This window comes from Impatiens glandulifera, chromosome 7 (genome assembly GCF_907164915.1).
Source record: "Impatiens glandulifera chromosome 7, dImpGla2.1, whole genome shotgun sequence".
Classification (NCBI taxonomy): domain Eukaryota; kingdom Viridiplantae; phylum Streptophyta; class Magnoliopsida; order Ericales; family Balsaminaceae; genus Impatiens; species Impatiens glandulifera.
This window is the reverse complement of record NC_061868.1, coordinates 15,275,788-15,290,927: the sequence shown is the minus strand read 5'-3', so window position 1 is coordinate 15,290,927 and position 15,140 is coordinate 15,275,788. Positions and strand designations below refer to the sequence as shown.

The window sequence follows — 15,140 nt, the reverse complement described above, 5'->3', positions numbered from 1 at the left end:
ATTACTCAAACCGAACCAAGATTAAGTCCGATCAAACTTTATTGGTTATAACGAACAATCGAGACATAATCTCGCCCAATTCGATCATATCAATACCGAAACATATTTTATTCAATTGATATATATTATAACACAATCTATTATTAATAATTATAAAGGTATATAGACAAATAATCGAACCAATTTAATTCAAATATTGGGTCATACAAATGTTGTTTAAAATTATTATTTTGGTGAATTTCCTCGAAAATTTGAATTATTTGACAAAAATAAAGGAATGGAAGATAAAATTAAATATAGTTATCAACAAATAGTTACTAAGTGGACTTATTTTACGGGACTTTTTTTGATTAATAAAATATTATATAAGCTGCCGACGCTATTTTGCTGGATCTTCTTCTTCTCCATCTGCACTCTCTTTTTCTCTGGATTTTAGAAAGAGAGAGAAACAGACAGATTCTTCTTCTTCTTCATCCCGCCGGCCGGAGATAATGGCGCTGAATCCACCGGCCAGATCGTGCACTCCTGGTTTGTTAAAAGCGATTTTGTTCTTCTTAGCGCTATGTTTAGGCGGCTATATACTAGGACCTCCTCTTTACTGGCACTTAATGGAAGGTTTAGCCGCCCCTACTTCCTCTTCCTCTTCTTCTTCTTGTCCATCCTGCAATTGCGATTGTTTTTCCGAACCAATTATGTCAATTCCATTAGGTACTCTTAACTTTTTCTCTCTAGATCTGTTACAGTTACTTCATCTAGATTTCCTCAATTTTGATTATTATTACTTGTTTCTTCTGCAGGATTGATCAACACGTCTTTCACAGGTACTGTATTCTTCTCTTCTTCCTATTCTTCTTCGTCTTCAATTAATGAATAAATAGATCTCTGATTTATAATCAATCATACGCAGATTGTGCTAAGCGTGATCCAGAAGTAACAGAGGATAGTGAGAAGAACTTTTCCGAACTTCTATCGGAGGAATTGAAGTTAAGAGAAGCTGAAGCTATGGAGAGTCAAAAGCGAGCAGACATGGCATTACTTGAGGCGAAAAAGATAACATCTCAGTATCTGAAAGAGGCGGATAAATGCAATTCCGGAATGGAAACTTGCGAAGAAGCCAGAGAGAGATCTGTGGCGACTTTATTAGCTCAGAAGAAGTTGACTGCATTGTGGGAGCTTCGAGCTCGTCAAAAGGGATGGAAAGAAGGAATGAATAATCGTGTTAAATCGACTTCATCTTGATTCAATCTCAATCAAATCCTTGTTTGCAAGTACTCTTCTTTACTTTTCTTGAAGCAGATTAACAAAAACCTGCAACCCTAGTAGTATCTTCCCTTCACAAATATTTATGTATTAGAAGATTTGTATCATAGAAGAAGATAGGTAACACATTATTATTATTAATAACATTGGCCACATTTCAACATTCAAGTTTCAATTCAATTCAATTGTTTTCTTTTCTAAAATGGGTAGTAATATATCAAACTAAATTCAGTTTCCAACATCTGAATCCATATCCAGATGTAAAATACAACCAGTTTGCTACATTTTAGGCTGTTTCAAAATCTAATGACATAAAAAAGACTTGAAACACATAAATTTACATGGATCAAACTGCCTTTGCATCAGATGGTACATGTATGGTTAGATCGTCGAAATTGGTGCAACCGCGGATGGACAATCCATGTTCGTTGGCTAAATGCAATAAGCATATGAAGCAGAGATGAGGAGATATATCTTCAGTTGGAGCTGTTTTACAGTCAGTTGGGAATATGTCAGCTAAAACCTTCTTAAATGATATCATTTCCTCTTCTTCATCCTATAATTGTTGTTGTTGTTGTTCAAAAAACCATCCAGAACAAAAAAACATTCAGTCAGATTTAGACATGAAGAAAGCATACTTTTTTTCTTCATATGATTTTTTACTTACTTGTGTGGTCGTTTCCTTGTATGCTTGTAAGTGGCTCCAAACTGTTTCTTTTAATGCCTGAACATCCACATGTTTAGATGTTTTGTCATAGTTGACTTCAATCTTATTTACCTGTTGAATTCACAATAGTTAATTAGTAAATACCCTTCAATTATTACAACTTAATAAATGGTCATCAAAAGAAAGATATACAATGGAGCTGTTTTGGTACACACTTCCTTTCATTTAGATCATATTTCCGAGACATATAACAAAATACTCATTTTCAGATAGATTCGTCAATCAGATCCTCGTCAATCAGATCCAAAAGAAAAGAATGGAATGAAGATAAATATAGAGCCATTACGTAAACCCACATAATATCATTGTGCACCTAGCATGTTTGTATCTAAAAAATCAAAAGATGTTTCCTTACAGAAAGTAAGTCATTCTATGAACAACCAAAGCTATAGAATTCTATTATACAAGTAATATAACTAACTCTCTTTTTATGTTCAAAGAAAGTACTATATAAAGGGATAGTCACATAACAACAAAAGGAGCTCCAAATCTACAATTTTATTTATTTCCGACCTTTTATTGGTAAGCAACTATATGATTGACTATCTCTGGAATAGCATTTTACAGATCCTGTGATTTGCAATATTTAAAACAATGAAACAATCAGATACTTTTAACTAACCTGACGAGGCTGAGGAACAAGTGTGTCAGTATCCTCTACATCACTATGAACATCTTCATTTCCAAATTCACCACCATTATCTTCCCATGATGCCATTTGTTCATCATTGTCTATCTCCTGTTCACATTCTTCTGCTATGAAAGATAAATCCAAGCATTACTACATATAAGCATTTCAAACCTAAAAAGAAGAGAACGCGATCATTCAATAACATAGTTATATACCTGATGACTTTATCCCTTTTCTTCTGCCAAGACACTGCAAACAAAATACAAGAATGACTTACATATCAGGCAAGAAAGTAGGCCATCCAAATGATAAACCGTCAAAAAATATATGAATCTTTGTTAGACTGAATTACTGTACCATGACTTTAGGTAAAAGAAATAGCTTGACAAGATTTTCAGGTTCATAATGACAATCCTCTGGCAGCTTAGTATTGCAAGGTGCTCTATTTCTTGGAAGAAGTAATGATTTGGGATTCTTAGGAGGTGCAAAAATATTAGACATGTCATTTTCCAATGCCTGGGTGAAATCAATATCAACTTCCATCTGTTTTTTGCTCTTGGCCTTCTTTGCCACAGGCAATTCATCTACCTTGGATGCTTCAGTTACACCTACAAGCCCAGAAGAATAAAATTAATAATAAACATATGAATTATTTGAAATAAGAAAGAAATTGAGAACTGTAATTGTAATATTCCTTTCACAAGCTTCTAAGGCCTACCTTTTACCTTCTGATACTTCCAATGATCAGGACCCGCCCAGGCATTGTGTTTTAAATTAAGCCCCAAACTCAGAAACAAATATTCGTCGACATTCTCTGTTCCATCTTCCACATTAGGGGGTTGGAAAATAGATGGTTCATTCTCCTGCAAGATTCAACCAGAAGTGCTGTAAAGAATCATCCTTTACTCCTTTTCAATGCTAGGACAAAAGGATATTACATAATTCTAGTTTGTGTTTGCATCAGAAATCTTTTAACTCCTAATTTATACCATCCTTTAAAGCAAAAACTCACCAAAACAAAAGAAGTAACAATAAAACTAATAATGACAAGTATACTGGGCCTTGTTTGATGAAAGGTTATTTGGAAATAATCCAAATATCTCCCATCATGAATCAATTCATTCAAATAATCAACCAAATACTTTATTTTTACAATACTTTAATCATTTATAACCCAAATGACATAAGTTAAGAAGGTTTGAAAAGACAACCTCATAATCACCTCCAGAAATAGGGTCTTCCCCATTCGGATCTTCATTCTCAAAACCCCATGTTGCACAATCTTCAACTCCAGTATCATCCAACTCAGCATTATCATCATTAGTGTTATTGCAAGTTTCATGAAATTCTTCATTTACATTGTCAACTGAAGTAAACGTAATGGGTGGCCTTTGATTACTTTCATCAAATAGATTCACTATGTGCTTGAGTGAGGGAGAGATCTCCTCCGACATGCCCATGGACTTCACCATCTTGTCAATGCAATCTATATGGATCATAACAAGAAAATTTTCACAAAGAAATGTAAGAGTAAAGGATAACAACACACTGTAATTGTTAGCATACCAATATCCAGTCATGTTTGTCCTTTATACTAAACAACTTAGATTCATTTTATATTTCAGGTCCTATAAAATGAGAATAGAGCCCTAAGTTATATGCAAAAAATGAATAGTGTGGAAATCTATATTCTCCTCCCTATCAATCTAGTTTCTATACTAATAGTATTACAATGGTATCAGAGTTTCCCTTTAATATTTTCAATTGAAACAAAGTCATAATCACCATGAATCAAAACCAACATACCTTTGGCGAAAGAAAGATCAATACTCTCTTGATTACAGGGTTTGTTACCAGATGCCATAGACTTCCCTGGCACTTCAAATGAATCAAAAAGAACCTGACATCCTCCATATATCCCAAGATTATTCAACAATAAACCTTTAGCTCCACCTTCATCGAACTGTGCAGATGTCTGATGATAAAGAGGATCTACTGCAAATGCAACTGCAAACAAAAGATATTTCATAAAGTCACAATCAAAGCAACAAATGACATAATAGGCAGAAAGAAAATAGTCACCATCAAATTTCTTCACATTGAGTGACTCAAATGACGATTCAAGTGTTGATGAGGGCGATACCTGCAAATGCATTATTCTCTCTTAGTATTGAAATCATCATTTTGTAAAACAGTTATTATTACTGAATACTAACCTTCCAGTTTGACTCTTTCTTAGAATTGCCTTCATCATGATCATCTTTGGATCCATCTTCATCCACAACATTATCTGGTATAGTAGCAAAAGCGTCAAGAAGCTAACAAATGAGAACACAGCATGATCAACGTAAAAATGAAACCAACCTTGTTCATCTTCTCGTCCCACTCGATTAATTCCACCGAGGACTTTATATGCCTCTGAATGCACAGAGTCAACCCTCATTGAATAAATTTTAATGCCAGCTTCTAGTGTACAACTTGCCTGGAATGGAACATTCAATATGATCGAATTCATAACAATCATATGTTTGATGATTACCTAATGAACAAAAAGCTATTGGAATACATGAGATACCTTCTGAAAATTGGTTTCTATGTCATCTTGTTGCTCTACTTTGATAACATCGTAGAGATGATCAATCAGACCTAACTCCCAAGTATTCTTCTGGTTGATTTTCTGCATCACACATCATCGTCCGTCCAAGTTAGTTAGGGTAAAAATGAAAATAAAATGGAATAGGTAATAAAATGGAATTGACAAACATTTTCGCTGGCGAGTTTGATGCAATTGTTGAACAAATCGAGAATCTGTTGCTTGTCAAGGCATAGATCTGGAGGCGGAGGAGGTGCTGCGGCAGAAGAGGCTGCCGTTTTGCGACGAATGGCGGCGGCGCGTGCGGCTCGCGCTTGGGCTCTTTCGAGTGTGTCGTCATTGGGTCCGATGAAGTTAGTTGGCGATTGAAGTCGTGAAGCTATAAGGATTCGCTGCTTGGATGGACTGAGAATTTCTGCCATGGATGAAATTCAGAGATGAAGAAGAAGAAGAAAATGGTATTCGCTTTTCCAGTTCGTGAGATTTGGGTTTTCCCTCCTCTTTAGTTTGAATCAATTTTGGACGAAAAGAAGAAGGTGTTATAATATCCTACGGCAGGGCTTACTCTTTGTCAAGATCGGACGCGTAGTAATGAAATGTAAGATTATTATTTTTATGATTTTTACATTTGGAGATTGTTAATATTATTAAATATAAATTGTTAAAAAGAAAAAAAATGGGAGAATTTGATCAAATTACCATAATAAAAAAAAAAAAAAAAAAAAAAAGGGTAATTCTCATATTTAATCTCAAAAATATCAAATTTTATTTTTAACTTTTTTTATAAAAAGTTTTTTTTTTTTTTTCTTTTTCTTCTTCTTTTTTCTTTTCCCCCATTTCTCCTTCTCGTTTTCTCCCTATCTCTTCCCAGCGACATTGCTTCAGCCCCAGCCAGTCATAGCCACTGTCCCCCTATCTTCCCCGGCGACCTTGCTCCAGTCTCAGCCGCCGTTGCTCCTTGGAATCACAAACAGGCCGAATCCCGACGATCGCCAAGCCCCGGAGACGCTGAGCCCGACGTTCTCCCAACATTACTGAGGTTAGTAATGCTTAGTTAGTTCTACTCCCCAATGATTTTTCCGTTTTTTGCATGTTGAGTATGAAGTTTTATGGTTTTAGAGTTTTAGTTTAGGATTTAAGCTTTAGTTAGAGTTTAGGGTTGAAATGCTTAGTTAGTTATATTGTTTTGGTTTGAAATGCTTTGATCCGAGAAATGTAGTTTAATCTGAATGATTTGTGAATGGGGTGTGGATCGTGGAGGTGGGGCGTGGTGGTTGTGCGAGGGGCGTGGGGTAGTGCGTGGGTGGGGCTTGGGCTTGGGCTTGGGCGTGGGTGGGGTGGGGTGTGGGCTTGGGCGTGGGTGGGGCGTGGAGCGTGGGCGGGTCGTGGGCTTGGGCGTGGAGCGTGGGCGTGGGCTTGGGCGTGGAGCGTGGGCTTGGGCGTGGAGCGTGGGCTTGGGCGTGGGTGGGGCGTTGATTTAATTGCAATTCAATTGCGTACCACGCAATATGTAAAATGAATTTAATAAATTCACAAATAAGCGGGGATAGCTCATTTGGGAGAGCGTAAGACTGGAGATCTAAAGGTTAGGTGTTTGATCCACCTTCACCGCAAATGTTTTTTTTTCTATTGGAAATTTTAAACAAACCATGTGACATCCCTGGTAAAACAGAGTTGTTATGCTGTAATGGATTCCTTATCTAAAACTGCAGATATTGAGACTGGTGTTGGTGGGTGTATTAGTGAGGAAGAAGATGAAGAAGAAGAACAACAACAAAGGGCTGTTTATTCCAAGACTTGCTGCAGGTCTCTGTTAGCAGGTCTCTGTTAAGAACTGATGGATCTACTGAAACAACTATGAACAACAGTAGCAACGTTCATGTTTTGGATGATGTGAAATTGTTTGAGACAAGAACTAAAGTAGTTAAGGAGAAAAAATTGTCTAAAAAACCTCCAAGGCCTCCTCGATATTCAAAACCTTTATCACTTGATGCTGCTGATCAGAAGCTAATCATAGAGATTTCTCAACTTATAATCTTGAAACGGGCTAGAGTTGAGAGAATCAAAGCACTCAAGGTTAAATCTGCCAAAGCTACTTCAACATCGGTTAATGGCAATCTCTTTGCCATGATATTCACAATCCTCTTCTGTGTCGTCCTCATCTTCCAGGGTCTGTAAAATTGGCTGCTTTCCTTTCAATTTATTTCCTTATTCAATATGTACTACATAAACAAAATCATCATACGTGATTATCCTTTTACTTCACAGGAGTTTCTTCTAGAAGAAGGATCGATACGACGACGGGCTTTCAGAGTTCTCGGGTATCGTCTGAAATTGTCGGTTATGAGTTGCCAATTCCACCACTAAATTATGACAGTATGAAACCCAAGGTTGAAGAAAATGCAGATGCTACAAGTTGAAAGTTTTATGTGTTTTAAGTAGGGAGTGTATTTTTTTCTCATTTTGTTCATTGATTGTCCAATCAAAATTGCAGTATATATTATTTCAAGCTCTCTTGGTGATCCATAATCTATTCTTTTGATGATAATAATTTAAACAGAGAGTCTTGTGCTTTAATTTATCGGAATAGATAGATCCACAAATACGAATTCTAAGCAATTTTTTTTAAAAAAAGTAGAGAATATAAATGACAGTGAAATTGAAAACTGAATAAGAGTGTGCTTGCTCATTCATTCTTCTGCAGCACAGGCTGCACTTAGATCCACACTAAAATCTAAGACCTGCAATGAACCAAACCAGAAGCAGAGTTTTAGTATAACCTGCATTCTTTGCTAACTAACTACACTATTTTAAGAAATTAAACTTAACCAAGAACCATATTACTTGTATTATTTGAATTCAGAAAAGAAAAAAAAAAACACACTTGACATGTGCAGTTTTCATGCATCTCAATTATGGGATGACCAAAACTCAATTGATTTGGCAGTTTCTTGAGACCATAATACTTGACTGAAAGCCCAATTTTTTTTGACAATTTATTGAGAATATAATTATTGAATTATACACGCATAATTATCATATGGATTTGACTCGTAAGTTCTTTCCATGCCATTTTAGATTCTAAATCCATATTATTAATATGATGAAACAAGTCTAATTCATTGAAGCCTTTTTTTTCTCCATTAAAAAATATCATTAAAGTTTGTTTGATGTTGGGCTCTTTGGGATTATCCATCATCCCATCAATCATTATATACTTAGGGTAAGGATAAAATGGTAAAATAACCTAAATAATCTCATTTCTAGGATATTTGGGTTACATGAGTACTTAGTGTTTAATGCTTTAAAATATTATAAAAAGTTAAAATTAAGAATTTTTTAGTAGTTTAGTTCATAATTTGATTAATGAAGTGATTGATAATGGGATGTTTAGATTAAATTCAAATAACCCTTCATCAAACAAGGCCCAGAGATATGATTTTTTCAGAATAATCCAGGATCAAATAAGCCTCTTAGAACTACCAAACTAACTATACATTTTAACTTCCGTGCACAATGATAGTTCTGGAAACATGCCAACTAAGACCGACTCCAAATAAAGAGAGAAAAATAACACACATTTCCAGTTATTGCATGTTCAGCACATCCATAACAGTGCACTCAAAGTGAGTTGTAGCATAATAACTCTATGAATCAAAATTGGTGTATTAATAGCTAACTAGAACTTAATCCAAAAATGACCAATGATTGACATTTAAAAAGAAAGAAAAACTAACCGAGGATATAAAACAATTGTCCAGAGAATGTTCGTTCACTAGTTCATATGTATCATAGGTGTCAATAAACATCGTTCATATCTATCATAGGTGTCAATAAACATCTCGTCAACATGGCCCAACAGATCAATTCCAGCCTTTAGTTCAACATCAGGATTGTCAGTCTCAGCTTCTGTTGATACAAATGTAATAAACTTCCCTTTTGGAGCAACATTGTGAGAATAAGAACAACAAAATAGATACCTGCGCAACCCACATAAGATTCAAATGAGACAGTCTACAGATAATGTTAAAGGCTAAACCCTCACGCTCAATCCCCACGATCCACGCCCACTCTCAACGCCCCACTCAACCCACCACGCCCACTCAACCCACCACGCCCCACGCCCAAGCCCCACACCCCACGCTCAACCCCCCACGACCCACGCCCAAGCCCCACGATCCACGCTCAAGATCCATAAACAGACATAATGCAAGTAAACCCACAATAAAGCTAAAATGTATTTATAATCTATTCATTTCGATTGAAAAAAGAAGAGCGAAAGAATGCATAAGCATATTGAATAGCAAGGTCGAAAGAATCTTACAGCCGATGTGTAAGAAGGAGGATCGGTTTTCTTTGGGCTCGACGGGGCTGGAGCTGGGGCTGGAGCAAGGTCGCCGGGGAAGAGAGGGGGACGACGGCTGTGGCTGTGGTTGTGGCTGTGGCTGGAGCAATGTCGCTGGGGAGTCGCCGGGGAAGAGAGGGGGAGAAAAGAGAAAACGGGGAAAAGGAAAAGGAAAAAAAAAGTTAGTAAGGGTAAAAATGGAAAAATTTTAAAAAAGGTTAAAAATAAAAATTAAATTTTTTTAAGTTAAAAATGGGAATGACCCTCTTTTGAGGGTCATTTGATCAAATTTTCCAAGAAAATGTTGTATCAAAGTTTATTACTTGCAAGTTGCAAGTTTAAATATACTTACTTCTTTCACTTTAATGTAATAGCCCCCAATTAAATCGGATTGTTTTTATAATAAAATTGAACCTAAACATAAAATTTGGAAATTTTTAAAGTAAATTTTATTTTTGTAAGGACTATTGGTTGAAGAAAATCGTTGAATTTTTAATAATCGTAGTTGTCTTATTAATATATTCATGATGCTATTATTATGACATTTTATGATATTCGTTCCGAAAAATCGGTCGAGTCGATTAGAAAATTAATCGTTCTTCTCGAGAATCTACTAACTCGATAACCGATGAGTAACGTGATTGTATTTTATTCTTCCTATTTTTTTCTCATTTCATATTTGTTTGTTATTGTGTTTAAACAATTTTTTATTTTTAATATACATATACTATTTTAAAATTTTATTAATAATAATTCTTTTAAATTGTCTGCGTAGATTGATGAGATTGTTATTTAGTTATTTCTAAATATATTATAATTCACATATGATTTTTTTTAGTTTAAGAATTAGCACGATTACTAATATGACCCCAACTTTAACTTATGACCTTTAATTTTTTAGATTAAGGACACTTATCAATTGAGGTATCTTAGTGAGTTATAATTGACATAATATTAAATTTAATATTAAATTCGTTTGTTATGTTATTGTATATAAAAAAGTTTTTCATGGATACGTTCTTATCAAATATTCATCAAGCTAGAACGTCATATAGTGGAGCGGATAAAATGAATTTTTGTTTTGAAAATCGTTTGTTTGTTGAGTTTAAAAGGTTGAAGAAAATTATCATTAAGGGGTTTATCGGCAAACTATCCTTATTTTGCGTTAAAGTTGAATCATTTAGTTTGGATATATGACAATTGACGTGGTGAAAGAAAACAAAGATGGTTCTATGATCAAAATATGTAAAGGGAAGAGATTGAAGCAAGAAAGAGGAGCGTGGACATATGGCTTAGAGATGGAGATATGAACACAAAATATTTTGATGGTGTGGTTTGTCACCAAGCTAGAAGTAATGTGTGATAGCAAGCCAAATAGTTATGATGGAACTTTTCCATATTATAAGAAATTGTATAAAGAGGATTTTCTTAAGACCCAAGTTGGAATATATTGTTTTCAATTCGATTGTGAGATTAAACGGGATATTATGGAAGAGCGGTTTACATGAAAGTAGTGTGGAATGTCGTTAGTGATCAAGCCCCGGGCAACAATAGATTCACTATACATTCTATTAATCTTAAAAGAAGCTTGAATTTTAGTTGCATACGAGATAATGAATTCCTTGAATCATTTTCAACGCAATGGGTTACTCTAATCATATGTAAATAGTGTATTCCGTCGAATCGCCCCATTAAATGTAACGTATGGGACAACATATTTGTGCTATGAAAAATATTTGTTTACAATTCAGATTTATGGTTGAGGACGGATCATAGATTAGATTTTGGGAGTTTATATGGTCTAACCAACCTAGTATAAATGGTGAAATTCCACAATTGATAACTATTTATATTTGTAAGAAAACAACAATCAGATAAATGTTCAATTTTATAACGATGATTTTTGTTCCTAGATATGACAAAAGACTTTTTCACTTCGAGAATTCGTCACATTTGATGATCATGAAGTTGTTGAAAGACAAATTGATGGATACACAATCTCATGACACTCTTAAATGAGGAATAAATACCCCTCGTCTCAAAATGACCTCGACCAACAGAAAAATCTCAGCTGATTACTTAGTGAATATTGAATGTATTGAATGTCCGGCTAATTGAGATTGGACTAATAATATATAAAATATTATTATATATCATTTTATACCATATAATATGCGACAAACAAATGGTTTTTAAGAAAAATCACATAGACAATACACCAAACAGAGAGAGGAAGACAAAGTAATGCATATGAAGGAAAACTTTCTTTTTTCAACACTTTGTCTATGTATTGTTTATTAGATTTTAAACCTTATTTTATAAAATCATTGTGTAACTCATTATAAACGATATTATAGTAATTAATTATAGTAATTAATTTAAAAAGTCCCAAAGTTTTTACTCGTATTTTTATATATTATGTTTAAATTGGTTGATTGATAAGTTATAAATGAAACACTAAAATAAAAAACAATTTTTTCTGCATTAATTTTCCAGGAGGTGTTCCATTTTAATATTATTGTTGAGCTCCAATATTGAGTTCTTTGATATTATTTTTTGTTTCTTTATCAATTCATGATTACACATATATTTAATATTTTCAAGCTACTTTCACAGTACAATGAATTTATGGAAAAAAAAATCTCTTATTTTAAAATTCAAACAAAATAATTACTTATATAATCATGCTTTACATATGGTTAACAAAAACAAGTGTGATAATCAAATTCAAACATGAGACCTTAATTACAATGATAAACTCGTTACTCTAAACATTTTTTTCTCAACAGAAATTCCAAGAACAGTTATCATCCAAGAAATCTCTTTGAACATATTATCATCAAAGATATTCCAAGTATGCAAAAAATGAGAGAGGATGGTACAAATAAAAATAATGTGTATATTTTATTTGAGGATTATAAAAAGAATGAAGTAAAACCATAAAAAATGGCTCCGAAGTTGATCGGAAAAAGTGGAAGAAAAAATATAGCCAAGAAATCGTACCATGATAGTAAAGTTAAAGCATTGATATTGATATGTGTTTGAACATTGGAAGAGCTCAAATAGATGGATCATATGGCCCAATCATGCCTTGTTTCAAGAGAAGCACACCTGCATCTGGATTAAACTTCCTGGCAAATAAAAAACAAGGTACAAACGTCGAATTTATCCGACATATCTCCCTTCTGTCTTCTGATTTAAAGTATATATTGCTGATACTCTGCCAATCATAGAAACAAATTTCAAATGCCCATTTTTCAATTAGGAAGAATGAAGATTATACAAAAGAAAGAAAAATTACAAACCTTAATTTCTTTAATTTGTTGAGGGCTTGTATTGTCACTGTCAAAAGTAGTTGGATGCCAAGATTTTGTATCAAATTCTCCACCAGATTGATTCCATAGAGAATAAGTTACAGACCTCCTTTCCAGTTCACCTTCTAATTCACTCATCTAATTGCAGAAAAAATAAGTAAAAAAATATATATTCAAATGATGGATTTTTCTTTTCTTACCGCAAGAAATGTCTGTACAAAATGTTCATCTGGAATACAATTGTTTGAATCCGATTCCTGCAATATATGTATATAAAATCTCTCATTTAACATCATCATTGATTTCCCATATGAAAAAACATACAATAACTTACAATATGAAGGTGAGTACTCGAATTCTTTAATGGTGGCTGAAGTGGCTGGAGTGTGAGTGAGAGATGTAAGAGATAATTAGTTCAAAAGAAAGAAGAACAAATAGATTAACACTATTGTCTATTGATATATACCTTACAAAATCTCTTGAAAGCTCTATATACTACAGCATCATCCATAACCAGTTCTGCATGTCTTCTAATCAATGAAATCCACTGGGAATATATTAAATCACCAAATTTATTATATCCCATCTCATATCATATCATATCAGATTTCAAGCTAGATTATGTAAAATGTAAAAACACAAACCTGGGATCCTTTTCTCCATTTATTCAATGGGATGGTTGGCAACATTTTTACATTATATCGATCTTCCTTTTCAGCAACCACAAAACTGTCATTCATTCGGAAAAAAAAAACTCTCATTTGAATCATTTTGGATTCAAAGATAATGACAGTATTGCAATTTCTTGATACCTGTCTACAAAACTTTTTGGAGATGACATCAGATAGTTATATATGTGGGTGAAGTTGTACAAAGGTACACAGCTGCATATCAATGAAATTTCAGATAGAAATTGTAATGAGTTTACAACAGAAAAAGAACAATAGTATTCCACTGCAAATGAAACTGTCAGTACAGATGTTTCTCATTGATTTGAAAACCAGACCTGTCTGATAGAAGAATGAATCTTTGATTAGTAGGATCATTGAGGGCCTCTTCTAACAATAACCTCTCTGCTTGTATCATAGTCGGTTCTCCCCAATTCACCTGCGAATGTGTTTTGAATTTAGTATCATTTTTCACACATAATCAATGGATGAATATGCAAATATACCTTAATGCTGTGTCTAATTTGTCGGCCATAGAAGAAAGATGACCTGGTTGTCCTCTTATTGAATTCAAATCCAGGCTTTGAGTGTATATAAATGGAGAAGTCTAGCTGATCTCCGTTCTGCAAAATCGAAATTGTTCAAAACAGATCATGCATGTTCGTATAAGTGGAAGTAGCTAGCTAGACGGACGGTGGTAAAATGATCATACCTTGAAGAAAACGTGCCAAACAAAATCGAGAGGAATGTTTTCACGAACGAGAAAGAGAAATGCGATCTTGGAATTGCGTTCGAAATCGTTCAGGAATTTGCGATTTTGTGTAGAGGCTTCAGTGACGGACTCGGTGTAGTGTCCGGAACGAGATATAAGGCCGAAGATGATAAAGATCGAGACGGCGAGCTTGACGAGGATAACGAGAGGACGGCGACGAGCGGATGTAGAAGGAAGTGGCCTCTTTCTCGACATGGATGATTATTCCTAAGAAACCTGCACCTGGAAATGTATGAATGATTAGAGAAAGCAAGAAAGAAAGAAAGCAATAGAGAGAGAGAGAAAGAGAATGTATAATACATCGATGATCAAAGGAAAGGAAGATAATCGATCGGATTGGAGAGATCGGTTCTGGCAACCGTGATTGGAACTGTTTCTTGTAGCTGAGATTTGCGTACAATTGCAAAAAGATCGAATACTCTCTCTTTCTCTCTCTAAGATGGCAGTTGTGTTTGCTTGGGCACCGGAATCGTTGGCTGATTAGCTCATGTCATGAAGAAGCTGGTGAAATGTGCATGTCACAATGTCCATTTTGAATTATAACTTCTTTTTCAATCATATTTTTATTTGTTTTTTTTAAATAATTCTATAAATTAAATAAAAATAAAAAACATAACATTAAAATGAAAAAAGTACAAAATTAATAAGAATAATTCGGTTTAAAAATCATCTAAAAAGAAAAATACTTCAAATAATTGTCGAAGCATGTCAATGCAAAGAAAGATGGGTACCGTCTCCATCTTCTTATAAGATGCGCTAACCATAATTATATATACTCTTCGCATACATCTATCATCAATCATAATGATATTAAAATGAGATATTAGTAT

General features: G+C 34.2%; 3 protein-coding genes across 4 annotated transcripts; 1 reads left to right on the top strand and 2 right to left on the bottom strand.

Moving 5' to 3' along the window:
- Nucleotides 1–396: 396 nt before the first annotated feature.
- LOC124946038 lies at nt 397–1,437 on the top strand. Its single transcript, XM_047486591.1, has 3 exons — nt 397–708; nt 798–821; nt 908–1,437. The coding sequence occupies exons 1-3, from the start codon at nt 492–494 to the stop codon at nt 1,237–1,239; spliced, it is 573 nt and encodes a 190-aa protein (XP_047342547.1). The 5' UTR covers nt 397–491; the 3' UTR covers nt 1,240–1,437.
- A 26-nt stretch (nt 1,438–1,463) lies between these two features.
- Nucleotides 1,464–5,721, bottom strand: LOC124946036 (condensin complex subunit 2). 2 transcript variants are annotated; one of them, XM_047486589.1, is made up of 13 exons: nt 5,382–5,721; nt 5,194–5,295; nt 4,983–5,100; nt 4,835–4,908; nt 4,701–4,761; nt 4,425–4,625; nt 3,830–4,104; nt 3,337–3,481; nt 2,976–3,226; nt 2,834–2,867; nt 2,610–2,743; nt 1,928–2,038; nt 1,464–1,816 (listed from the first exon to the last, which is right to left on the bottom strand). In XM_047486589.1, exons 1-13 carry the CDS (start codon nt 5,631–5,633, stop codon nt 1,607–1,609), a joined length of 1,968 nt encoding a protein of 655 aa, XP_047342545.1. In that variant the 5' UTR covers nt 5,634–5,721; the 3' UTR covers nt 1,464–1,606. The 2 variants fall into 2 exon arrangements, with proteins under 2 accessions (XP_047342545.1, XP_047342546.1); XM_047486590.1 differs by having other exon boundaries at nt 2,610–2,740.
- A 6,679-nt stretch (nt 5,722–12,400) lies between these two features.
- LOC124909560 (glycosyltransferase BC10-like) lies at nt 12,401–14,749 on the bottom strand. Its single transcript, XM_047450230.1, has 11 exons — nt 14,611–14,749; nt 14,251–14,532; nt 14,045–14,161; nt 13,877–13,977; nt 13,683–13,754; nt 13,515–13,599; nt 13,337–13,417; nt 13,205–13,249; nt 13,071–13,127; nt 12,862–13,008; nt 12,401–12,776 (listed from the first exon to the last, which is right to left on the bottom strand). Exons 2-11 carry the CDS (start codon nt 14,503–14,505, stop codon nt 12,615–12,617), a joined length of 1,122 nt encoding a protein of 373 aa, XP_047306186.1. The 5' UTR covers nt 14,506–14,532; nt 14,611–14,749; the 3' UTR covers nt 12,401–12,614.
- Between the last annotated feature and the right edge of the window lie 391 nt (nt 14,750–15,140).